General features: G+C 38.3%; 1 protein-coding gene across 1 annotated transcript; it reads right to left on the bottom strand.

The window, feature by feature from the left end:
* Positions 1-19,308: 19,308 nt before the first annotated feature.
* Positions 19,309-21,074, bottom strand: LOC122753058 (short-chain dehydrogenase/reductase family 42E member 1-like). Its single transcript, XM_044000147.1, has one exon. The coding sequence runs from the start codon at positions 21,021-21,023 to the stop codon at positions 19,833-19,835; it is 1,191 nt and encodes a 396-aa protein (XP_043856082.1). The 5' UTR covers positions 21,024-21,074; the 3' UTR covers positions 19,309-19,832.
* Between the last annotated feature and the right edge of the window lie 4,205 nt (positions 21,075-25,279).

The raw sequence follows: 25,279 nt of genomic DNA, 5'->3' as shown, positions 1-25,279 counted from the left end.
TGAGAGGTAGGGCTCAAACCTAGGCCTTCCTCATTCCAAGGCTGGCCCTCTATCCATTACACTATACTGCCACTATGCCCTAAGACCATTACACTTTAACAGTACATAGTGCTGTTCTCTCCTAATTGAAGATAAATGACCTGAAGAATAAGCCCTCAGTCTCAGCTGTCTCTGGATTGCATCAGAATCAACCTGAATTTTAACATTCCTACAATCCTCTCTTGGTTAGCAAAGGCCTAAGGATAAAAGAGCTCATTACAAAAATAAAACAAGCAAAGCACCTCAGCTGGGAACATCTTGGAGTTATTACCATTTGCCATCAAGCAGTAATCTTTACCCTGACAACAAAAAGAAATTCTAGCACAGTAAAGCATTTCAATCAATTAGATGACAGCATCACATTTCTAGGAAGGCAGATATCATGGTCACATGCATTTCACTAACTGGATTAGCCAGAATGTTTTGTAAATGTGGCCCAAGAGATCTAGACAAGCTAGAGATCGCTGCTAGGAAAACAGCCCGATCATCTGAAAACTGCTCGTTTTCACCAGGCCTCAATCAAAATCATCTCATCTCATTCAATTGTCTCATACAAGCTGCCTTATACCCAGACTTATTTCTAGATTTTCTTCTGATAGTCAGACAAGAGTGACCAATTAATTAGTGATGATCTGCTTTGGCTGCACTGTTTCTGTGTTACTCACTGACTGTCTCATCTGGGCAACAAGCTCCTTCTTTAAATTTGTTAATAGTTTGATTGGGAGAGTATCTGGCAAGGCCCTTTCTACATCACCCTACAAAAAGCCCGAGGTGTTCAGAGAGGACTAATGCCTCTGGCATGAGGGCTTGCTGAGCCCTTTTCAGAGATGCTCATTCACCTTTGATGTCTATCTATCACCCAATTCTCCCCTGTGACTCTAGGTATAGCATGCATAGTAGCCACACCTTGAGAGAATTATCTCCATAGAGGGGGAAATAAACAGGACTCAAACCTGTGGGTGAGCTAGGGTGATATCTACCCCAAGGATGTGAAGATATCTCCCAACAGAATGAGCAGATGAGAAGGATTAGTTCCAATGTCCATGAAGGCAGTTGAAGCAGGCACTGTGGAGCACTGGGAGCTTGGTCACACATCAAAGACGTTAAGATCATCCACTGTGACCAAAGCCATCATTAGTCATCTTGACTTTTGTCTTACCACTGTACTTTGATGATACTGGAAGAGATAGTGAGGCTCATGACTTTGTGCAACTCTGCTTTGCTTAAATCTGATTCACACACAAGTTAAGAAATGGTTCTATGACATCATCGATCTTCAAAAATGAAGGACTGCTGAGGGGGCAGCTAGGTGGCTCAGTGGATAAAGCACGGGCCCTGGATCCAGGAGGACCTGAGTTCAAATCTGGCCTCAGACACTTGACACTTACTAGCTGTGTGACCTTGGGCAAGTCACTTAACCCTCATTGCCCTGCCAAAATAAAATGAAGGACTGCTAACAACAAAAAGCTACCTTGTACATATAGGCTCTTGGAGCTAAACTTGGAAAGGACCTTGTAAGCCTTTGAGTCCAATCCCATTATTCAGAGATGAGGAAATTGAGGCTGAGAAGTTAAGCAATTTACAAGGGATCACACAGTTAGTCAGTGTCTGAGGCAGAATTTGAATTCTGGTCTTCCTGACTCTGAGTCCAGTACTCTATCTAGCTGTCTCACAGTTGAGGTAGGGGAAAAGTATTAGAAGGAAGGGTTCCAGTTCATCAAGTTTGCAGAAAAATAGTACTTACACTTTCACAAGGTTTACAAAGCCTTCAGTACATCTGATGTTGAACAAATCACTCTCTTGGCCTTGATTTCCTCATTTGTAAAATGAGGTAGTTGGGTTTGATGATTTCTAAAGGTCCCATTCAGTTCAAAATCTAAGATTCTTAATCTTAGATTTCAATTTATAAATCTATTAAACTAAAGGTTGGAAAAAGGAAAATTATGCTCTCCAGAATTCTACCCCTGTGGGCGCACAGAACACTTAATATTGTGGTATGTATGGTTCCTTTGGGTGTGAAATTTATATATTGAAAAATTACATGTGTATCCTTGACCTTTGACTATCATTTTAGGAAACATTTTGGACATTATTACAGAGAAGAAGGCATTTTAGAAAACCAAATCAACAGTTTCTGGGAATGGACAATTGCTGGTACTTGTCCCATAGTTCCTCAAATGCCTATGATTAAATTTCTGGGATGGAAGAAAATTTGATATTCTAAGAATTTGCTCTTCTGTTTTAAAATGCTTCATTGACCCAGATTTTCCTTCTGTCTAAATCAGTCTCATAATAAGTAGGGCATGAAACAGAATGAATTCATTCTCAAAGACACTGAACATGGAGCCCCTGCAGCTGTAAAATTTATTTACTCATTCATTCATTTATTTAACAAATATTTGTTGAGCATCAATAGGTGCTCTGTGCTAGAAGCTATGGGGTATAGCAGTAAACAAGACGGTCTCTACCCTTACAGTCTGAGAGGCACTTTTTAGATACAAATAGTAATAATACAAAGTGGAATGGAAAAAATTTTAAAGTACATACAAAATAGTATGAGAATTTAAGGGAAGGAGAGATTACTTTAAGCCATGGGTAATTAGGGAAGGAAAGCTTCATAGAGTGAATAGCATTTCAGTAGGGAATAAGAGGACTATTAGTATATGAAGAGGCAGAGCTGAGATGATGGGGTGGAGGAATAAGTCAGGGAAGATGTTTCAGGCAGAAAGAACATAATGGTCAGAGGCACAGGGTAATGAGAATAGACGCATCTCCAGGTAGCAGCAAGTAGTCCAGTTCAGCTAGACTGTAACATGTATGAAGAGGAGTAGTTGAAGAGGAGGTTGCAAAAGCAGGCTGGGGTCTAATCCTAGCAGGTTTTGAATGTTAATCTAAGGATTTTGGACTTTGAGGGATACATAATTAGATTGCAGTTTGAAAACAATCTAGGGGTTTGTGTGGATGGCAAGCAAGCTCAATATCATTCAATAGGGTGATGCAGCAGTCAAGAGTGTGAATGTTATCTTGGGTTGCATTAAACAGAAGCACAATTTCCAGGAATAAGGACTTGATAACCCTCTGAATATCAACCCAATCAGATCACATCTAGAATATAATATTCAGTTTTGGGTGTTATAATTTAAGAAGGGTATTGATAATTTAGAGAACATCATCTGAATGGGCTTTCCCTTTCAAAATTACCTTTTATTTATTTTGTATGTAATCACTCTAAGAGTATATAAACTCTTGGAAGGCAGGGACTGTTTCACTCTCACTTTTTTGTTCTCAGCACCTATCACAACATTTGCCACATTTGTCATTGTTGTTCAATCATTTCAGTGATGTCTGACTCTTTGTGATCCCAATTTGGGTTTTCTTGGCAAAGATAATGGAGAGATTTGCTATTTCCTTCTCTAGCTCATTGTGCACATGAGGAAACTGAGGCAAATAAAGTTAAATGACTGGCTCATGTTCACACAGCCAATAAATATCCGAGGCCAGATTTGAACTCAGGAAGATGAGTCTTCCTGCCTTCAGGCTCAGAACTCGATCCATTGTGCCACCTAGCTTCCCTTGTCTGGCACATAGTAGGCACTTAATATACATTTGTTGATTATATCCAGATGATGAAGGGCCTTCAGAGAACTTGAGGATATTTAATTTGGAAAAGAAAAGATGCAGGGTCCTCATGATAACTGTCTTCAAGTATTTGAAAGCTTGTCAAGTGAGAAAGAGATTAGACTTGTTCTATTTGGTGCTTTGGGGCAGAACCAAGAACAATCAGTCAAAAGATGGAAATTTAGATTTGATGTTGGGAAAAACTTCCTAAAATTAGAGAGACTCAAAAGTGGAATGTGTTGCTTGGGAGGCAATGGGTTTCTCTTCTTATTGGAAGTTGTCAAGCAGAGAGGTTTGATATCCACTCCTCCGGAATGTTAGAGTGAAGATTCCTTTTAGCCATAGGTTGGATTACAGGACTCAATGTGCCTTCCAACTCTAAGGGGCTGTTTTAAATTCCTGTCTATTGAAAATCATTAGTAAATTGATGTCTGAGTGAAACAACCAATCTGACTGAGGGGTAGTTGTGCCTACCATGCATAGCACTCACATGGAGATCAGAAGAAGTGATACAAGGACACTCTCGAAGTCTCTCTGAAGAACTTTGGAATCTATCGCATGACATGGGAGACACTGGCAAAGGACTACCCAGCGCAGCAAGCCCGCATCAAAGAAGGTGCTGTGCTCTCTGAGCAAAGCAGAATTGCAGTAGTTCAAAAGAAATGTGACATGCACATATTTAGAGGCACCTCCATTCTAAATGTTCATGTGGACTATTTGTGCCTGACTTGTGGTCAAGCCTTCTGAGCCTGTGTTGGTCTGATGAGCCATAATCATATACACTGTATCTTGACTCCAATATAATGATACCATTTTGATCCTCTTTGAGAACAAAGGACAAAAATCAACCAAATAACTGAAATAAAATAAGATACACTTACCCCTTACATGGTAGTAACTATAAAAATGACTTTGATGGATTAACTCTTCCTTTGATCACTCAGAAATCTGATTCAGAAATCATTGAGACTAAGAATCCTCACTGTGAACAACAAATTTCCCTTATAGGTATCATAGAAATTGTGGATTATGAGAATTGTACCAGATCTTAAGGTCAGCTTAGGCTGAATTATAGGGCGTCATAAAAAAAAAATACTGAGAACAGAGAATAAAGATTTGGATTTGACTTAGTGTTCTTCTACATCTTGCTACCTGAGTGACCTTAGTCAAATTACTCCAACTTTCTCAGTCTTAGTTTACTCATCAGTAAAATCAGGGGTTGGGTTAGATCAGGGCTTCTTAACCTCGGGTCCATCTTCTGTTAGTATTTTGACAACTATTTCAACATAATTGGTTTTCTTTATTATCCTATGCATTTTATTTTTTGCATTTACAAGACATTAATCTGAGAAAGAGTCAAGTTTCCCCAGACTGTCAAAGGAGTCATTGGCAGAGAAAAGGTGAAGAAATCCTGGATTAAATGATACCTACAATCCATTCCAGTTCCCAATTCTATGATTATATGTCTACATACTGACTCTTGGATGTACCCCAGTGCTTGATATTTTGGAATAAATCCCAGATATTTTTTCTTATTTTTCATTTGTCCATGTCTCATAAAAGCAGAGCACAGAACAAAGCTTCTAGTTATTTGAGCTTATCCAGTGTTTACATTCAATATAAATGGAAAGTCAGCACAGCACAATGTAGTACTTTGTACTCTGTGTATGGGCTCTAATGACCTTGGAAAAGTCAATGTGATACCTCACAGCAACCTAATGAAGTAAAATACCAGTTTGGGAGTCAGAAAGACCTGAGTTCAAATTCTGTTTTGGATATTTGCTAGTTTGTGACTCTGGGCAAATCATTTAACCACCATCTGTCTCAGTTTCCTCCTTGATAAAATGTAGATAATAATAGTACCTACTTCACAGGATTGTTGTGAGAATCAAAATGAAAGTATTTGTAAAGCACTTTGCAAACTTTAGAGTACCATGTAAATATTTTTATTATTATTAAAATAACTCTGTGTCCTATTTAGAAAGCAATATGTAATCATCACCATACATTACATTACAGTGAAATATACATCCAAGCAGAAGTTCATATTTATTGTAATCAACAACAGGGGATTTTCTATCAACATTGTATGTAGAAGAGATACTATATTTACCATGGCAACTCAAGCATTACTGCATATCCAGTACTACCTAACAGTATGCTCTTCATAAGTCAGAATTCTACTGAGAAAATTGCTTTATTTGAGTGAAGATTCACAGTTCATGCCTGGTAGTAGTATATTAAATGGGTCAGGGAAACAAGGGTGTTAAATTTAATTCAACAAACATTTACTGAGTTCCTACTGTGCTATTTAAGGTGCCAAATGCTACTGTGGGAAAGAGTTTGAGTGGGTTACACAGATAAGTAGATGCCATTAAGAGGTATTCCAGGGCTTATTTGGAAATAAGCTTCTGGGGGCAGCTAGGTGGCACAGTGGATAAAGCACTGGCCCTGGATTCAGGAGGACCTGAGTTCAAAGCTGGCCTCAGACACTTGACACTTTGTTGTTGTTGTTGTTGTTTTGCAGGGCAATGAGGGTTAAGTGACTTGCCCAGGGTCACACAGCTAGTCAGTGTCAAGTGTCTGAGGCTGGATTTGAACTCAGGTCCTCCTGAATCCAGGGCCAGTGTTTTATCCACTGTGCCACCTAGCTGCCCTCATATCTGTAGCTTTTTGCAAATCTTTTTTTTTTTTTGCGGGTCAATGGGGGTTAAGTGACTGGCCCAGGGTCACACAGCTAGTAAGTGTCAAGTGTCTGAGGTTGGATTTGAACTCAGGTACTCCTGAATCCAGGGCTGATGCTGCTTTTTGCAAATCTTAAAGTGCTATGTAAATGCTGGCTATTGTTAGCTAACTAAATAGTGAAGGGGCCTGCATACAGGAAATTCCTATCAAAGCACACAGATGTTTTCTCTGCAACATGTAGTACAAGAGCACTGAAGAGTTAGGTGACTTGCCCGGGAATACACACAAAGTATGTATCAGAAGTGGGATTTAAGTCCATGTTCTTGGGGACCAAAGAATCATGGATTTAGAGTTAGAAGAGACCTTGGAGGACTTTGAATACAAACCTTTCATTTTATAGATGAAGTAACTGAGGCACAGAGAGATTAGTGATTTGCACAGGGTCACGCATAAGTGTCTGAGGTGGGATTTGAACCAGGTCTTCCTGACTTTAAGTCTAGGACTCAATTGCCATCTCTCTATGATTATAGGATAACAACAACAGCAATGATAACAACAGTAAATCACATAATATTTTAGAGTTTACTAAAACTCTTTACCTATGTTGATGGAGATATGAGAAAAAGAAATATGCAATAGAATATTGGCCAGTCAGAAGCTGCAGTGGGGCCCTTATTCTTAAAGTTCTCCAAAATAAAGATAAACTTTCCCATCAGATCACTGTTCCCGTTTTTAGCACGACCCCTATTCCACTCCTCCACCATCTATGAATGCCTAACATGCCTAACATGTCCTTAGTGGTGCCCTGTAGATTTTGATACTTAAGGCACAGAAGGTGAGTATCAATAGGTCTTAAGAAATAAGTGAAGAAAACACTGTTCCCTCCAGTGTATTTGATGCTCTAGCCAAATGGTACAACTACTCACAAGCCTTCCTACATACCCCTTTAAAAACCTCCAGGAAAAGAAGATGCCTAAGTAATAAATTTCAGTTTAAGAATCTTCTATATTGGGACATTCTTTTTTTTTTTTCAGGGTTACACAACTAGTAAGTGTCAAGTAGTGTTTGAGGCCAGATTTGAACTCAGGTCCTCCTGAATCCAAGGCTGGTGCTTTATCCTCTGTGCCACCTAGCTGGCCCTATATTGGGACATTCTTACAAAAAATTGTTTAAGTCCCTCATTCTACCAAAGGCCAACCAACATTGCCTCATCATCATAGTTTTCCATAGAGTCTCTATCTATATTGAATGTAACTAGCATTATATTAAGCTATTTACATCTTGTCCCCCTATTTTGAATATAAGGTCTTAAGAACAGGAACTACTCTTACCTTTCTTTTTGCTTAGCATAGTGCTTGGCACATAAAGCAGGCACTTAATAAATGCTCATTGACTGACTGACAGCTACATACATTATGCAATATCAGCTGACACATTGTGAGAAGAGTCTAGGCTATGTAAGTTTAATGCTCGGCATGGAGAGATGACAAAGGTGCATGGAGGTTCCGCTCCACTCAGATCCCATAAGCTTATTTTCCTCTATTGGCTTTTTTTCTATAATATGCTGGGTTGCAAAAGAATAAAAGAACCAGACCAAGGACTCTATTTTTTGATCCTCCGCAAGTGTTCTCTGATTCAACTGTGAGAGCAGAAAGAAAATCTCAGAGGGAGCCTTGAACAAACACATACACACATCAAGATAACTTTAAAGCTGCTGATGGGGGGAAAGCATAATAAAGAAAGGAAGCAGGCGCTGAGAATATTGGGTCAAGGTAATTTCATCCTTCTAAACATAAGCAATCATGAATGCTTTCTCTGTGTTGAAACTGGGAATTATTTCACATAACATTTGCAATCTGATACCTCCCCAGTTAACTAATGTCAGTCCTGGCTCCTCCATTAGCCCTAATCTGAATCAAAATGGTTGATGAGATATCAACATAAGTCACATATTATCACTTTTTAATTTAAAATATCATTTAGTTTTACAGCATGCAGTAAAGAGGAAGAATAAGTATTTAGCAAGTCATAGGGTTTTTAAATTATTTTTTTCATTTTTCTTATTGGGAAAAAACTCAGTGAATGGGGAAGAAATGCTCCCCAGAGAGCATGTTTTTGCAGGTAGCTGGGGAGGGTTATTCATTGAGCAAACCCTTAAGATCAGAGGGTGCTTTGAACTAAAGACAGCTTCAAAGACATGTGAAAATGCTTTGTCTTTTGTATATGGTTACCTAGGAGGGAGTGCAACACAAGACAAAGAAGGATTTTCCAATTTAGAAGCACTAGGCATTTTAAGGAAGACAATTGACTGTGGGTAAAATTCAAATGAATGCAAGTTCACTTTCTAATCACTGATTCAGAACCAGGATTTGAGGTAGGTACATTGTAGTGTCAAAATTCAACCTCTTACAAGGATTTAGGGGCAGGCAGAATTTTCCTGTTTATTTCCCTATTAAAATATCTGCAATAATACACATGTATGAAGTTCCCATACATAAGCTATGAAGATATGGGTCTTTGTAACAATATCATTAACTAATTAATACCACATGTATCATGTTAGCAAAAATTAGCATGCATGTCTATGGGTACCCATATGCCAAAAGCCCATATAAAAGGCATGCTCATGTTGTCATAGCAATTAATGATTCTAGGAACAATGATGTACCCAGCCTCTCTTTCAATGAGTGATGGAGAACTGAATATTTAGGGCTGACATAATTTTCAGCTATGATAAACCCTGCTGTTACTTTCACAAGACACTGTATCTCCCAACTTTTTGTATCTTCACTGGCTGTCCCCCATACCTGGAATTCTCTGACTTCTTATTTTTGGCTTCCTTCAAGACAGCTAAAATCTTATCTTCTATAACAAGCCTTCCTCCCTTAATGCTAGGGACTTCCCTCTGGGATTACCTCCAATTTATCCAGTATGTATATAGTTTGTACATAGTTGTTTCCCTCATTCAGTTATGAGCAGCTTAATGGCAGGGCCTATTTTTGTCTTTTCTTTTATCCCTAGTGCTTAGCACAGGACCTGGTACATAGTAGGTGTTTAATTAATGCTTGTTAGAACTTACTATTTGACAAAAAGTACTATTTTAACAAAAACTTCTGGGAAAACTGGAAAACAGTATGACAGAAATTAAGTATAGACCAATAGCTTATGCCATATACCAAGATAAAGACAAAATGGGTACATGATTTAGACATAAAGGATGATACCATAAATGAATTAGAAGAACAAGGAATAGTTTACCTACCAGATCTATGGAGAAAGGAAGAATTTATGACCAAACAAAAGTTAGAGAGCATTGCAAGATGTAAGATGGGTTAATTTTGATTATATTAAATTAAAAAAAGGTTTTGCACAAACAAAACCAATGAAACCAACATTAGAAGGAAAGCAGAAAACTGGCTTTTGTTTGTTTTTTTTTTTTACGGCAAGTATCTGTGATAATGACTTCATTTCTCAAACATATAGAAAACTGAGTCAAATTTATAAAAAATACAAGTCATCCATTCCCCAACTGATAAATAGTAAAAGGATATGAATAGGTAATTTACAGATGAAGAAATCAAAGCTATATATAGTCATATGAAAAATTCTCTAAATCACCACCGATTGGAGAAATGCAAATTAAAACAACTCTTTGGTACCACCTCACACCTATCAGATTGCCTAATATTCCAAAAAAAAAGAAAATGCTAATTATTGGAGTGGATGTGAAAAAATTGGGACACTAAAGTAAAGGTGGTAGAGTTGTGAACCAATCCAACCATTCTAGAGAACAATTTGGAATTATGACCAAAGGGTTATAAAATTGTGCATACCCTTTGATCCAGCAACAAACACCATGATTGGGTCTATATCCCCAAAAGAAAAAAAAGTGGAAAGGACCTATTTTTATAAAAATATTTATAGCAACTCTTTTTTTGTGGTGGCAAAGAATTGGAAATTGAGGGCATGCCCATCAACTGGGGAATGGCTGAACAAGTTATAATATATGATTATAATGGAATACTATTGTGCTATGAGAAAGGATGCACAAGATGATTTCAGAAAAACCTGGAAAAACATACCTGAACTAATGCAAAGTGAAGTAAGCAAAACCAGGAAAACATTGTACACAGTAACAGCAATATTGCATGATGATCAACTATAAGTGACTTAGCTATTCTTAACAATACAATGATACAAGACAATTCCAAGACTCATGATGAAAAATGTTATTCACATCCAGAGAAAAATGATAGAATCTGAATGTAGACTGAAGCATACTGTTTTTCAATTTATTTTTTTGTCTGCTCTTTCACAACATGATCAATTTGGAAATATGTTTTGCATGATTACACATATATAATCTATATCAAATTGTTTACTATGTCAGGGAGGGAAATAATTTAAAACTCAAAAATTTTTTTTAATGATAAAAATTGTTTTTTTACATAAAATTGGGGAAAAATAAAATATTATCCAAAAATATTATTGCTTGTTAACTTGACTTAATTAAAGCCTTCCTCAAAGTTCTATAGCAGATGTACTTTCATTCTCCTCCCTCAAATCCATAATCCTTAACCCTCACATGGGATTTTCCTCCTTAGTTCATTTTCGCTAACTACTCTAGGGGATAATTGCTTCTCTCTCTCTCTCTCTCTCTCTCTCTCTCTCTCTCTCTCTCTCTCTCTCTCCATCATGGAGAAATCATGGGCCCTTCCTCACTATTCTGTTAGCACTGATAAGGAATACTATCTCCATTTCTTTAAAAGCATGAAGATGAGTATTCCTGATTCCAAGCCCAGGGCTCTATCCACTGCACCACCTAGCTGTCCCAGAGTCAGGAAGGCCTGAGTTCAAATCTGATATCAGACACTTACTAGCTATATAACTGTAGGCAAGTCACCTATCCCCATTTGTCTTAATTTTGTCATCTGTAAAATGAACTGGAGAAGAAAATGGCAAATTACCCCACTATCTCTGCCAAGAAGACCCCCGAAAGGGGTCAGGAAGAGTCAAACATGACTGGAAATGACTAAACAACAGCCACAAAGAACATAAAGGGGTCCAGTTAGGAAATAAAACAAAGAAACAGTCATTTTTTGGTTCATTTTGCCAACAACTCAGGAGTAACAAACTTTCTCTCTCTCTCCCTCCCTCCCTCCGTCCCTCCTCTTTCTTTTTCTTCTCTCTCCTTCCTTCTCAGAAGCAACAGAAAGCAGGAAGTGAATGGTTAGACAGTTAATAGAGAACTGCTTTCCTACCAAGTACAGCGGAATTGAGAGAAGAAAGTGCCATGGACTTTTGTTTAAAGGGAGGGAGTGCTTAGCATCCATTTCCATACTTGATCACTTCCATGGGCTCAGCTTCCAACTCCAAAGCCTTAATCATTCTCAACAGCAACCTCAGGGCAAAGGGGCCACAGAGGAGGTTCAGTGTCTGAGGAAAGTGTCCAGCGCTGACCTCTCACCCATAATCTTAACCTTCTACCTCACTTGGCCAAGATGGACTTGGATGCTTAAGTTGGGACTCATCATCTCTATTCCTTCCTTCAAGATGGAGTACAACCAGGCCTTATCATCTGCTCTGCCATTGCCTCCTAAGGTCCTCTAGGCCTCACTACCCATTCTGCCTCAATGCCCTCCAGATCCCTGGGATTATCATTTGATTCACTTATTTAAGCTAACAACCCATGGGCATTTTCTTTTTTCTATAACCAAACTTTCTTTTGTTTTTTGTTTTGTTTTTGTGGGTTTTTTTTAGTGAGGCAATTGGGGTTAAGTGACTTGCCCAGGGTCACACAGCTAGTAAGTGTCTGAGGCCGGATTTGAACTCAGGTACTCCTGACTCCAGGGCCGGTGCCCTATCCACTGCACCACCTAGCTGCCCCACCAAACTTTCTTTTACATTTCCCCCAGAATTAGTATGAGATTCTTAAAAGTAGGGACTCTTTTACTTTTTCTATTTATATCCTCAGGGATTAGCCTGTAGTAAATGCTTGCTAAAGTTTTTCATTTATTCACTCATTAATTCACTTGAAGAGTTCTCCTCAATTCCAAGGTCAAAATGTTACTCTATTCCCCTTAGAACCTTAGAATTTTGCTCATATCTAAATCACTATAGGAACAATAAAAGGGGCCCTCAGTTACTGTATGAGCATTCGGGTTAACAATACACACAAAATATGGCATGCCTTTTATTTCACCTGCAGAGAAAATGTAAATCATATGTAAGGCAATAAATAAAAACACTGTTCCTTCCCTATCAGATGAGCCCTACCTTACACCATAGATCTGCTTAGCTCTCTAGCCACTGTGTGGTTGAGGATTCCCCAAAAGGGGAGGACACCTAAGGCCAATAGAGAACTGACTCTTCATTCCCTGCCTCACTCCTATGTCCAATAAGGGGTCTACTAAGTCCCCTGGACTTAACAATACCAGTCTTTGATAGAGGGTCCTCAAAAAAGGAATACATTTGGAGTTTTTAGAAACTCCTTTTCCAATAGACCTGTAAAGTGTCCACGGCTCACAGTAGTAATGGGCCTTCATTACCAGATTTATATCTCTATATCATGGCTCTGTCCCTCAGTCTTTCTACCTATCTGGGGCTACATGGGTCCTACGTTTATCTCCAGGTTTCTGGGTCCAGGACCTGGGAATTGTCTAAGAAATCCATGCTCAAATTATACAGGAACCCCCCCCCCCTTCTCCCCAGGAGCTTGGCATGGTCCAGGAGTTTGGTCATTGGATATCCACTAGGCATTTCTTCTTTTTCTTCTTAGCTCTCTCCATGGCTGCAAACTCTAGGGCTGAGAGGTTCCCTGAGGAAGGTTGAATGGATAAAAAGGTTCTCACTTACCATCCAGGGACCAAAGTTAATTCTTTTCATAGACCCTCTTGTATAGATAGCATCTCTCTCAGTTTTGGTCTCTGTGTTCAGCTCTCCTGGTTTCTGGTCTGCTTCCTTATAAAAAAAGTCAATAAGCATTTATTAAGTAACTACTACATATGATGCACTGTGCTAAATGCTGAGGTAATAAGGAAAGGCAAAAGTAGTCCCTGCCTTCTAGGAGAGTTGGAAGAATGAGCAAACCAGACAAACAAACTAACAAAGAATATCACTATAAAAGGCTATTATGGTGACAGAGACACTCAAGACACAAACTCAGAAGGAAAGAATGAATCCAAAATGTCTACTTGCAAAGCTTCAAAGAGGATAGACTGGGAGATGATGTCAAAGGATAGGGATATAAAGCGAAGAGGAGAAGATGGAGTTCATAGTGGATGGCCTCTCTTGTCTCAGTCAAGTTTGAGGCCAGGTCTTTAGTTGTGAGGATAGGAGCAGGGTGTGGCATGAGAAGTTTAAGGAGATAAGGAGTAAGTTTAGAGTAACCTCTGGGGAGTGGGCAAGAGAATCAATTAAGAATGATTAAAAGTATTTCCTTGTTGCAATAAACATCCGGTTGAGAACAGACAACAAATTTGTAGTGGAGCTTAATGCTGATTACATGGTTGCTTGACTTTCTCCAACTTTGTTCAGTCTTACATGAATAGGATTAGACAATAGGGGGAAGAATCCTAGGTTGAAATTTAGCAAAGTATGAGGTGAAATAGGACAAAGGAACAAGAGATTTGAGAGTATAAGACAATTACAGAAGTGGTTAACCAAACCAGGCCAAATTGAAAATGGGTGAAAATGCAACCGAAATGAGAGTGATGGCCTGGGATTATATTGAGAGGTGGAAGGATTGGCGTTACAGTGAAAATGAAGAATAATTTTAGGACTAATCCATAGAGGAAATGATAGAAAACTATGATCAAATTATGGAATTCTAGAGTTCTTGATCATGGAAGGGGAGAATTTCTAGGTAACAACATGATCAAGAGTGTGACTTTCCCTATACGTGGCTGAGGTAAAGAGGATTGAGTTGGGAGTTGAGTATTGGGGAAGCATAAAAATATATACTGAAATCCCTTAGTATAAGATAGGGAGTTAGAGCAGTGAAGAAGACAGTGAGTGAAATACTGAACTATTTAAGGAGAAAATATTGGGTTGGGGCAGCTAGATGGCGCAGTGGATAGAGCACCGGCCCTGGATTCAGGAGTACCTGAGTTCAAATCCGGCCTCAGACACTTGACACTTACTAGCTGTGTGACCCTGGGCAAGTCACTTAACCCCCATTGCCTAAAAAAAAAAAAAAAAAGAAAAGAAAATATTGGGTCTAGAGTTGCTATAGTGAATCCAAATGTATTTTACACCTGAAATATGATGAGGTGTGAATTCTGTACTATTTTATTGCCTGAGATTTCTAGTTCTGGTAGGAATTATTAGAGCAAACACTTTAATCATATCTGAAAGTAATTTCTTCAGAGACATTAGCAATCATTTTTGAAGACTCTGAATATGTTAGCCTAAAAATGATGAAAAAGGGGGAAATTACACTTGAGTTTGAAAGTTGTTTTTGTCCATTTTCATGATTTAAAATGTTTACTTACACTAGCAATCACATTAAAATAATAAATAAATTCATTTGGAAATAAAATAAGTGAAAACTTTGATCCAAGAATAAATATCAAGGATTAATGATTGGTTTCAACATTCTGGATGCAAGAAAACAAGTAACTGGTAACTTTATCAAGTATTATGTATTATGGGCTATTTGCATTTGTTTATTCAATTGAGGGTGAAAAATAACTTTATCTCTGAAATTGGATTTCTGAAAACATTTAAGTACACAGAAAACATGCAGAAAAATCAAATTAGGTTGAATTGAATTCTATTAAGGTTTATAATGCATACAGAAAGCTATTGTTATCACTTGTCTAGATCTGCCAAAAACTAAAAGTAGAGTCTGGGATTTTTTTTGAATCAAGTTAAGAGTATTACATCCTGCAATTCCCCAAAGGTTCCCACAGTTTTCTATATTTTCACTTCACCTATCCACATTGGTAGAAACAATAGTTTATCTCTTTTTTCAAGATAGCAAATATTAAAAACCAGTGTGAAAAAAGTATAGGGGGAGGGTCCGAGAGGTGAATAATATATCACCTCTTTATATATGAAAAGGTTAGAGAGTATGTTGATAAAATAACCAAGTTCTCTCTGGCTGTCAAGAAGTTAGCTACCCTCTCCCCTCAATCTTCCCCTTGTGAGTGGGTATTGCTTTTCTCTCTTTGATGTCAAAGATGTATATATGTGGACTATCCAATCAGATCCAGGCTTCAGCCTCATCCTACTGGCTATATATTTCATTGATTCATTTACAAAATATTGTATAAAACTATATTCAGAAAAATAGGAACAAAAAAGGTAAATATCAATGCATTCAGCACAATTCAGTTGCATTTCACATAATCCTCAAACCATATTATGACCCTTCCCCCAGAATAGGCAGGCAAAAAACCCTTCAGTTCCCCCAGGCATTTCCATGGAAAATTGGCAAGTGATTCACTCAGGCCTTTTTTTCACTCTGGAATAAAATTTCTTGGTAGATGAGGGTCCTGTTCTTTGATGTAATAAAGAAACTCAGAGCTCCTGGCTGCTATCTCCTGAGTATATGGGTGGTCCAGAACTGGTTATGTTTTTACTTTTGAGTCTCTAAGTCTCCTTCCCAATTGGCATCACTTCTGAGTGATAGAGTTTCTCTTTGTCTCCCTTCAAGTGTGTGCCCTTTAATTCTATCTATAGTGCCCCTTTCATATCAGACAATTCTAATGAGAATTTCAGTAGAGGATCAAAGCATCTGACTTCCATGGTCCTACTGATGCAGTTGGAGGAAGAAAAGCCCCAGTTCTTGCATGTAGGTCAACATTTTTCTTTTTTTCTGTTCACCATCAAAAATTTCTCTTCTCTGTTCTGATGGTTCATTTTGGTCCCTCACCCTATACCCTCTCTGTGGTAAGTACCTCCTAGGGTTGTGTGAGATTAAAATGAGATAATATTTGGGAGGTGCTTAGCATAGAGTGCTCTATAAAGGTTTATTTCCTTCCTCCTCTCAGTTAGGGCTACTCTGTATAGTCCATGATGCATTGCTATCAACATCAAGCAAGTGTTTGGCACTCTTTTCATCTTGAGAACTCCTATTAGGATTCCCATCAGCATCCTTGGGAGTTCTAACACCCTCATTGCCCCATCATGATTCCCACCTGCTCTCCCTAGTCTGAAAGGTACTCCTTGGGTCCTACTTTACATATTTTAGTAGAATTTTATTCTGTGGTGATAAGAAGAGTTCACATAGTGTAACACACCACGAAAATAAAGTGCTCCTCCATCTTGTCAGTGTTCACATATGACTTGCTGTTTGACATATAAGAGAATGCACTCCTGTATATGTCCTGTATGTCACATTACTCTACCAATTTTTCTTTTTTTAAAATAACATTCATCATAGGCTTTTGCATGACAATATGGCTATATGCCATGTGCCAAGAGGCAGATCTAGAGGCTTGGCCTGTGCAAATGATATTTTCAGGATGCTAGATTGGATCAAGGTTATCTCTAAAATTAAAGTCTACCTCACATGAGGGCTCTTGAAGTCAACCCTAAAACAACCTCTAGAAATATCCATTACAATAACCTGGGGCTAAACCACATTTATCTAAATGGCCTCTACCCATACTCTTGGTCTTGACCTGAAAGTGGATTGGTTTTTTAAATTTGGAAGTAAGGCCCTTGGGGTAAGGAAGGGGGAGGAGGAGTGGCCTAATATTAGGCAACAACCAACCTAATGAATTCTTCTTAACATTGGATTTCTAAAGCAATGAAAACAGGTTCCAAACAAATCAGATATGTTCTGTTTATTCCATTAGTTTGCTTTTTCATGGAAGGTTGAGTACATAAAAGATCTCAGAGAGGTCTTGTTGCAAAGGGGTAGTTCTGTTTCCTTTATTCAAATTAATAATATGGCCAGTCTTAGTAGAAAGTAAAGCTGGAAAAGAAGAGATAGTAACATCTCTACTAAATATGGTGGAATCATTGTCAAAATTGGCTGGTCTGAGTGTTTTTTTTGTAAACTCTCTGCAAGGATACATTAATTAATTAAGCTAGTTTATTTATAGTCAATGGGATATCAAGTTTACTACCTTCCTTGTGAGGAAAGAGAGATGTCTGACAAATGTCATTATCCATTTATTAGTACAGAGAGGGCATTCTTTTTTCTTTTATGAAGCCCTGAACTAAAACCTATTTTAATCCCTGACCAGACTTACCTTCATCAATTATTTTAAGTGTCTCATTTAATAGAACCTTTGATTTCCAAGCGTCTCTTTCCTTTTATTTCCCACTGGAGAACTGATGTCTAGTACTTTTTTGCCAAGAAGCTTTTCTTGCAAATGGGCAGCTCCAAAACAATTTCTAAGTTAGCTCTGTTTGATGATGTTTCCATACCAAGCCAAAAAGGTCTCATTACTTATGATAAATTTCTGGTAAACATGAAAAGTTCTAAGAATTGAGGCTTGTAGGGGCCAAATTTTAATTGGGGAGTGTTAGCTAGGCAACTTGCCACAATATTGGGGCAAGGAAGAAGACCAACAGCCTCCCTCAAAAACAGAACAGGGTTTATTAACAAGAACAAACTTAAAAACATAAGCAAGATCAGTAGAATTAAGGGAAAGGAAAAAAAAATGGGGGAAGGGAAATGATACAACCTGAATAACACCACTGCCCAGGAATCAGCTGAGAACACACAGCTATGTCCTGTCGCCTTCCAGCTTTAAGCTAGAATGGCAAAAACTCCTCCCTTCTCCTTCCCACAGACCCCAGCCTGACCACATACAGCCCCAAGCCAATTGGTTGGCAGCCCTGACTGACAGTCTCATGACTGCCCTCACTGGGCTTCCAGTCATTATAATTTTGCCAGGCCTATGGCAACAGCTACAACCAGTGGGTGAAGCACCATGCTGTTTGTGGAGGTGCTGCGCCTGAGCCCCAGGCCAGTGTGTGCACTGAGGTTTTTTAATTCTAGCCAAAAGATGGGGTCATAAACCCTCAAATAACAATTAATTCTTTACAGGCTTATGTTTTCAACATAGATAGATAGGAAATTAAAAAAAAATTTAAAGAGCTAACATAAATCACTGAAGATTCAAATTGAGAGACCTCAGGTTATAGACAGAATTTTAGAATGGAAAAGAATATTAGGAATCATCCAGTACGATTCCCCCATTTTCTTCTGACCCCTGCCTCCCCCAATCTGCCCTCCCTTTTATCAACCCCCCTCTCTTTTCTTTACCCTTTTCTCCCCTGCCTCTGCCCTCCCTTCTATCAGTGCCCCACCTTTTCTCCTTATCCTTTTACTTCCCTAAAGAATAAGCTTCATCCAAAGGAGCATATATGTTATTCCCTCTTTGAACCAAATCTGATGAGAGTAAGGTTGAAACAATTTTCACCCCTCCCTTCTTTTCCTCTATTGTAATAGGTTTTTTGTGCCTCTTCATATGATGTAATTAACTCCATTCCTCTTCTTCCCATATACTCCTTTTTTACCCTTTACTTTTCTTTATATCATCACAACAAAGACAATTTATGTTTATATCCTCTATGTATACTCCTTCTGTCTGTCCAAATGGAGATACAGTTCTCAAGAGTTATAAGTATTATCTTACCATGTAGGGATATAAATAGTTTAGCCTTATTGAATAAAATTTTTCCCCTGTTTACCTTTTTTTTTTTTTTTTTTTTTTTTTTTTTTTTTTTTTTTTTTTTTTTGTACGCTAAGACTATTTTTTAATGTTTGAATAAAAAAGTTATTTCTGATTTTTTTTAAAAAAGTAAAATTGAGCAGAAAAAATGTAATCTTGTTCTTGGTCAATGATACCTGTAGCTGAAACAGCTGTTCAGACCACAAGATCATCTCCATGATATAACCATTCACCTGGTAGCCACCTGCTCTATTACAGGCAAAATACCTAAAAGGAAATAAATTCTTGAGTACTGTGTTTAAAAACTAAAAATTTGTAGGAGATGGGATTATAAAGTAATGAGACTTCTTTTTAATTAACAGACCAGAATATACACATTTACATAAGGGTTGTCCTCAAAGTTGTCCCTATTCTAGTACTGATTCCAGTGTTTAAGACAAGTTTGGATTCTTATTTTAGTGGTTGTATCTAAAACCCATTTACACCATACAACAAAATTAGTCATTACTTATGCAGTTTTGATAAGAAAGAAAAGTCCACACTATGATCCTATCAGTGCTCACTACCTCTTCCCATACACAAATTTTGAAATTGCTATATTTCCCCTAGCCTTCAAAAAAGGAATGAAAACAAAACAAAATTTCAAACTCATCTTTCATTCCTTTCTTCCATCAGACATCACTCTGTTAGGAGGGATAATTGAAGACTAGATAGAATGTAACCAATAAAAGGATGTTCTTGAGCAGTTCTTGGAAAGTCACAAATTTGGCCCCTTGATTGAAAGAGTATGTGCATTCTAGAGTCTGCTTGTGGATAACTAGCTCTGGAAATTTCTTGTTCTCCACAAAATGATTTTCAAAATAAATCTTTCAAGATAACATCACCATAGTCATTGGAAAACCATGTCAGAACTGCAATAGCTAAGAGGAAAACCAACATGCTATTCCAAATAAGATGCTTCGAGGTATAGTTTTGGAATTTTCTCCCATGACCTTCAGCTTTAAACCAATCTACCACTTCCTTGAAGTCAAATGGCTGTGGTTCATAACCCAGTTCCTTCTTAGCCTTTTCCATGCTGAAATAGTGTGTGACCCCAGTTTTATAGACTTCTGCTCTGGTGAGGAAAGGCTGAAAATTATAAAACCTGCCCAAGAGGAAGTAAACCATCTCTGTCATGAAAGCAATAAAATAAATGAGGCTTAATGGTAGGCGTATGGTGGGGAATGGATAACCCAACCCTTCAACTAAAGGCCGGAAGAATTCGAAATTGTTCACTGGTCTTCCATCAGAGATAAAATAAGGCTGCCCAGAGGCAATGTGTTTCTTGTCAGCTTTCAATGCCTCTGAGGCCAGGATGTGGGCTTGTATCAAGTTATCCACATGGACAAAATCTACCAAGCTCTTGGGATCCCCATACACAAATTTGAAGAGGCCCTTTTCTATATATCTCACTATCCTGGGAAGATGCCTTTGTTCTCCAGGCCCATAGATACCAGCTGATCTCAAAACACAGGTTCTTAAGACACCAACTCCTCCTTCCAAGGCTGTGTCATTTGCCTCCAGTACTTTTTTCTCCGCAACAGATTTGGTACGGGAGTAGTGATCAGGGTGAAGGTGAAGAGGTAGGTAAGGGAGAGACTCGTCTCCATTCATTATAACTTGGCCTCCAAACACCACGTTATAAGTACTAGTATAAACCAGTCTTGGCACTCCTTTCCTTCTGCAAGCCTGGAGTACATTTTCTGTGCCTTTTACATTGACATCTTCAATACGCATATGATTCAATTGTTCCTTTCCAGACATGCCAAAGGAAGCAATATGGAAAACACAAGTAACGTTTTGCATGGCTTTCTCTAAATCAGCAACATGGCAAATATCACCACATATCACCTTCATCCCCTTGGGAAGATCATGAATAGGATTGTTGACATCAAACAGAATAACAGCGATACCCTTCTTGCATAGTGTACAACCCAAACGGAAACCAAAGTAGCCACCTCCTCCTGTAATAAGTACTGTTTCCTTAGGAGACTTTTGGAGGTCCATGTCTGTGTGCTCAAGCAATTTAAGTGAACCTACGGGCCAGGCCGACTGACAGAGTGCCTCCCCTGTTTACCTTTTTATACTTCTCTTGAGTCTTGTATGTTAAGATTAATTTTTCTATTCAGTTCTGGTCTTTTCAACAGGAAACCTTGAAACTCCCCTGTTTCATTGAATATCCATCTTTTCCCCTGAAAGAGAATGATCAGTTCTGCTGGGTAGTTCATTCTTTGTTGTAATCCAAGCTCCTTTGCCTTCTGGAATATAATATCCCAAGCCTTGTGATCCTTTAATATTGAAGCTGCCAAGTCCTGTGCAACCTTGACTGTGACTCCATGATATTTAAATTGATTCTTTCTGGCTGTGTGGAGTATTTTCTCCTTCACCTGATAATTCTGGAATTTGGCTACAATATTCCTTGGAGTTTTCCTTTTGGGGTCTCTTCTAGGAGGTGATCAATGGATTCTTTCAATGACTATTTTATCCCCTGATTCTACAATATCAGGGCAGTTCTCCTTGATAGTTTGCTGGAATATGGTATCTAGACTCTTTTTCTGATCATGACTTTCAGGCAGTCCAATAATTCTCAGATTGTCTCTCCTGGATCTATTTCCCAGGTCAGTTGTCTTTCCAATGAGGTATTTCAAATATTCTTCTATTTTTTCATTCTTTTGATTCTGTTTGACTGATTCCTGGTGTATCATGGAGTCATTAGCTTCTATCTGTCCAATTCGAATTTTTAAGGTATTGTTTTCTTCAGTAAGCTTTTGTACCTCCTTTTCCATTTGGCCAAATGAATTTTTTTAAGGAATTGATTTCATCAATCTTGGTGCTTCCTTTTCTAAGCTGTTAATTCTTTTTTCATAATTTTCTTGTGTTGCTTTCATTTCTCTCCCCACTTTTTCTTCTACCTCTCTCAATTGACTTTTTTTTAAGTGTTTTTTTCTTTTTCTTTTCCTTTTGTTTTTTTTTAGTGAGGCAATTGGGGTTAAGTGACTTGCCCAGGGTCACACAGCTAGTAAGCGTCAAGTGTCTGAGGCCGGATTTGAACTCAGGTACTCCTGAATCCAGGGCCGGTGCTTTATCCACTGCGCCACCTAGCCACCCCTCTCAATTGACTTTTAAAATCCTTTTTGAGCTTTTTGGTCTTAAGACCAATTCATCTTCCCACTTGAGGCTTCACATGTAGGCAATTTGAGAGAATTATCTTCATCTGAGTATGTGTTTAGCTCTTCCCTATTGACACAGAAGCTCTCAATGGTAAGAGCCTTTTTCTATTTCTTACTCATATTGTGACTTATTTTTTAAAGTTGAGGTCTACTCCTGGGGCATAAGAGTCACTGTTTTAGGCTTCTTGTGCTGAGGGATAGGGGCTGTGTCACTAGATTTCTACTCTGAGGTCTCTATGGCTTGTGGATTTCTCTCTGCCCTGGGCTTGCTCCCTGAGCTTGCTCCAGGTGCTGGGATGGGCCAGACCAGTCATGCCTGTCCCATGGGTGGCCCTCCAGCTGGCAGCCTGCCCTCTCCACTGGTGCTGGTGGATCTCACAACTGACATGCTGCACCAACAGATTGCTGAGCCAGGATCAAGTGGCCTCAGTTGCTGTGCTGTGTCCAAGAGCTTCCTGATGACTTGCCCAGACCCCCTCCGTGCAGTGCTGCACTGTGTGAGCTGTACTGTGCTCCCCTTTTGCTTGTGGGAAGACTGTGTCTGTCTTTTTGTAGGTTCTGTAGTTTCAGAATCCATTTAGAGGCTTGATTTAATGTTCTTTTTGAGGGAACCACAGGAGAGCTCAGGCAACTTGCTGGCTTCTCTCTGCCATCTTGGCTCTGCCCCAACTCTCATTTTCTATTTGACAAAATTGTGGACCAGAAAGGAATCAGAGAAAGTAATCTACTAAAGGTGCCACCACATGGTCATTATGGAATTGGGATTAAGACCAATATCTCTTGACTTAAAGCTCAATGTTCTTAGCATTATTCTATAAAGTATACACTCCTTTAGGACAAAGGGAATTTTGTGTTGTTATTTTTTTATTGTATCCAAAGTACCCAGGACAACATCTGGCATATTGTAAATATTAATAAAGATGGACTGAGTTGAATTATACTACCCTATCCCATCCTTTCTCTTAACTGGAAAGAGTTGAATTTTTGTTTTGTTTTGTTCTTAAGTCAAAAACATGGGTAATTGAGGAAACATAGGCAAAATAATTGAAACAAAATTTCTGGATAGTGTGTTCTTCAGAATAAGTTTGACAGCAAATTAGAGAACATGGTCTAGGTGAGATACATGGACCTCTTTCAACATCTTTATTTCTTCCCTTGTTTTCCTCTCCTTCCATCAACATCCTGCTACCTCCTTTTTCCCTCCATGGCAAATCACAGAGACTTTTGCAAATGAAGAACACACAATTAGATTCCAATTTTCCATTTTCTTGGATGAGCTAAGCTTGTATGTATCTCCATTTGAAAATGTTTATAAGTAAATTATACCATCTAATAGGTTCCCCCCTTAACTTAATTTACCTTTGTCACTAAATATGAAACCATGAGTAATCTAAGATGGGTGGTCAATGCACTTTAGAAAACCATTGGGAAACAAGCAGATAATACATTTTAAGCTTTTCTGAATGCAACCTATCTGCCCATTTTTATGAGCCCTGAATAAATGGCCAAAAATTCAGTCTTTGTCTGGAGTTAATGGCCTGCACAGTCTTGTTATGGCATCTCTCATTAAATATTAAATTGAATATTTATGAAGTCCTCAAAGTTCATGCCAAATTAGTCTTAGTAACAGGGATATGTTGGGTTTTATTATCACTATTAACTTTAAGAGATCACAAGCTTAAGAAATGAATGTTTTGTATATCTGGAACGAGAAAATAGATTCTATGCTGGTGATACCATGCAGGATATTTAAGGAGTTTCCTTTATAATGGAAGACCTTGGGAAAACATGTGTATATTCACATTTATTTATATGTAGGACCTGTGTTTGTGTGTATGCACATGCATCTGTATAGATGTGTCTCTATATTTCCCCCAGCAGAAAAATGGCAGAGGGCATTGCTAACTGGGCTAGTCTTCTTGGCATAAGCATGCATTGCGTTGATGGTGCATGCACACTGCATACAAGTTTTACCAATCCAGTGTGAGTTAACCAGAACGAGGCTTAGGCAGCTGCCATGGACTTCTGCCTCTTCCTGTAATTGGGGAGGACAGCCATCCCTATATATACCCTTCACAAACTTTATATAAGCTTTTTCAAAGCCAATGGAAAGGATTTCCTTTTGATTTTGCATATACATTTTTAAAATATATTCTAAAAATAAAATGCTCATATATCTAAGCTTTGCTTCACATCATTTGATTCATTTGCTCCTAGGAAGAAAACTGGCAAGTTCTCTTATTGTCACATCCTGAAACCATCCTTGGAGCTAAATTTGGAGGCACTGGCCTTGCCTCATTTGGGCATACGTGCAATGAAATCGACATTAAATGACTCAAAATGAGGGATGGAAGGGAATAAGCATTTATTAAGTGCCTACTATATGAGAGGCACTGTGCTAAGTGCTTTATAAATACTACCTCAATTAATCCTCCCAACAACCATGAGAGGTGGATTTAGTCAGTGTCCCCATTGTACAATTGAGAAAACTCAGGAAGATAGCAGTTAAATGACTTGCCCAGGGTCATACAATTAGTAAGTATCTGAGACTAAACTTTAACTCAGGTCTTCCTTAGTTGAGGCCCAGCATTCTATTCACTATGCCACCAGCTAAAATGAGTGGAAATTAGGAGGAATAAAAAACCTAGAGATTTCCTTTGATAGACCTTCTGGAACTTTGAAAGGAGAAAAACCTAACCTACTTTTGTCTACTACCGAGACCAAACGATAAAAAAAAAGAATTAACCATCAAAATCAACTGGAAGCAAGATGAAAAGTTAATGCCTTAGTACCTGGGATTCCCCCAGCTTCTGGTGGCTTCCATTCCAAATTACCTAGTATTTATCTTGACTCTATTTTGTAAATGCTTATTTTTATACATGTTTTTCTTCCAGATAGACTATAAGCTTCTGAGTGCAGGAAAAATTTCATTTTTAAAATATCTTTAGTTTAAAATATAACTGCAGCACAGTTATACCTGTACACAGTTGTACACAGGTATGTATGTATTGCCACAATATAACTGTAGCACAGTGCTTGGCACATGATAGCTGGCTAATAACTGCATATTGTTTTATTGAATGCTTCTGGGTA

This window comes from Dromiciops gliroides, chromosome 4 (genome assembly GCF_019393635.1).
Source record: "Dromiciops gliroides isolate mDroGli1 chromosome 4, mDroGli1.pri, whole genome shotgun sequence".
NCBI lineage: Eukaryota > Metazoa > Chordata > Mammalia > Microbiotheria > Microbiotheriidae > Dromiciops > Dromiciops gliroides.
The sequence above is the reverse complement of the archived record's forward strand: the minus strand, read 5'-3'. Positions and strand labels throughout refer to the sequence as shown.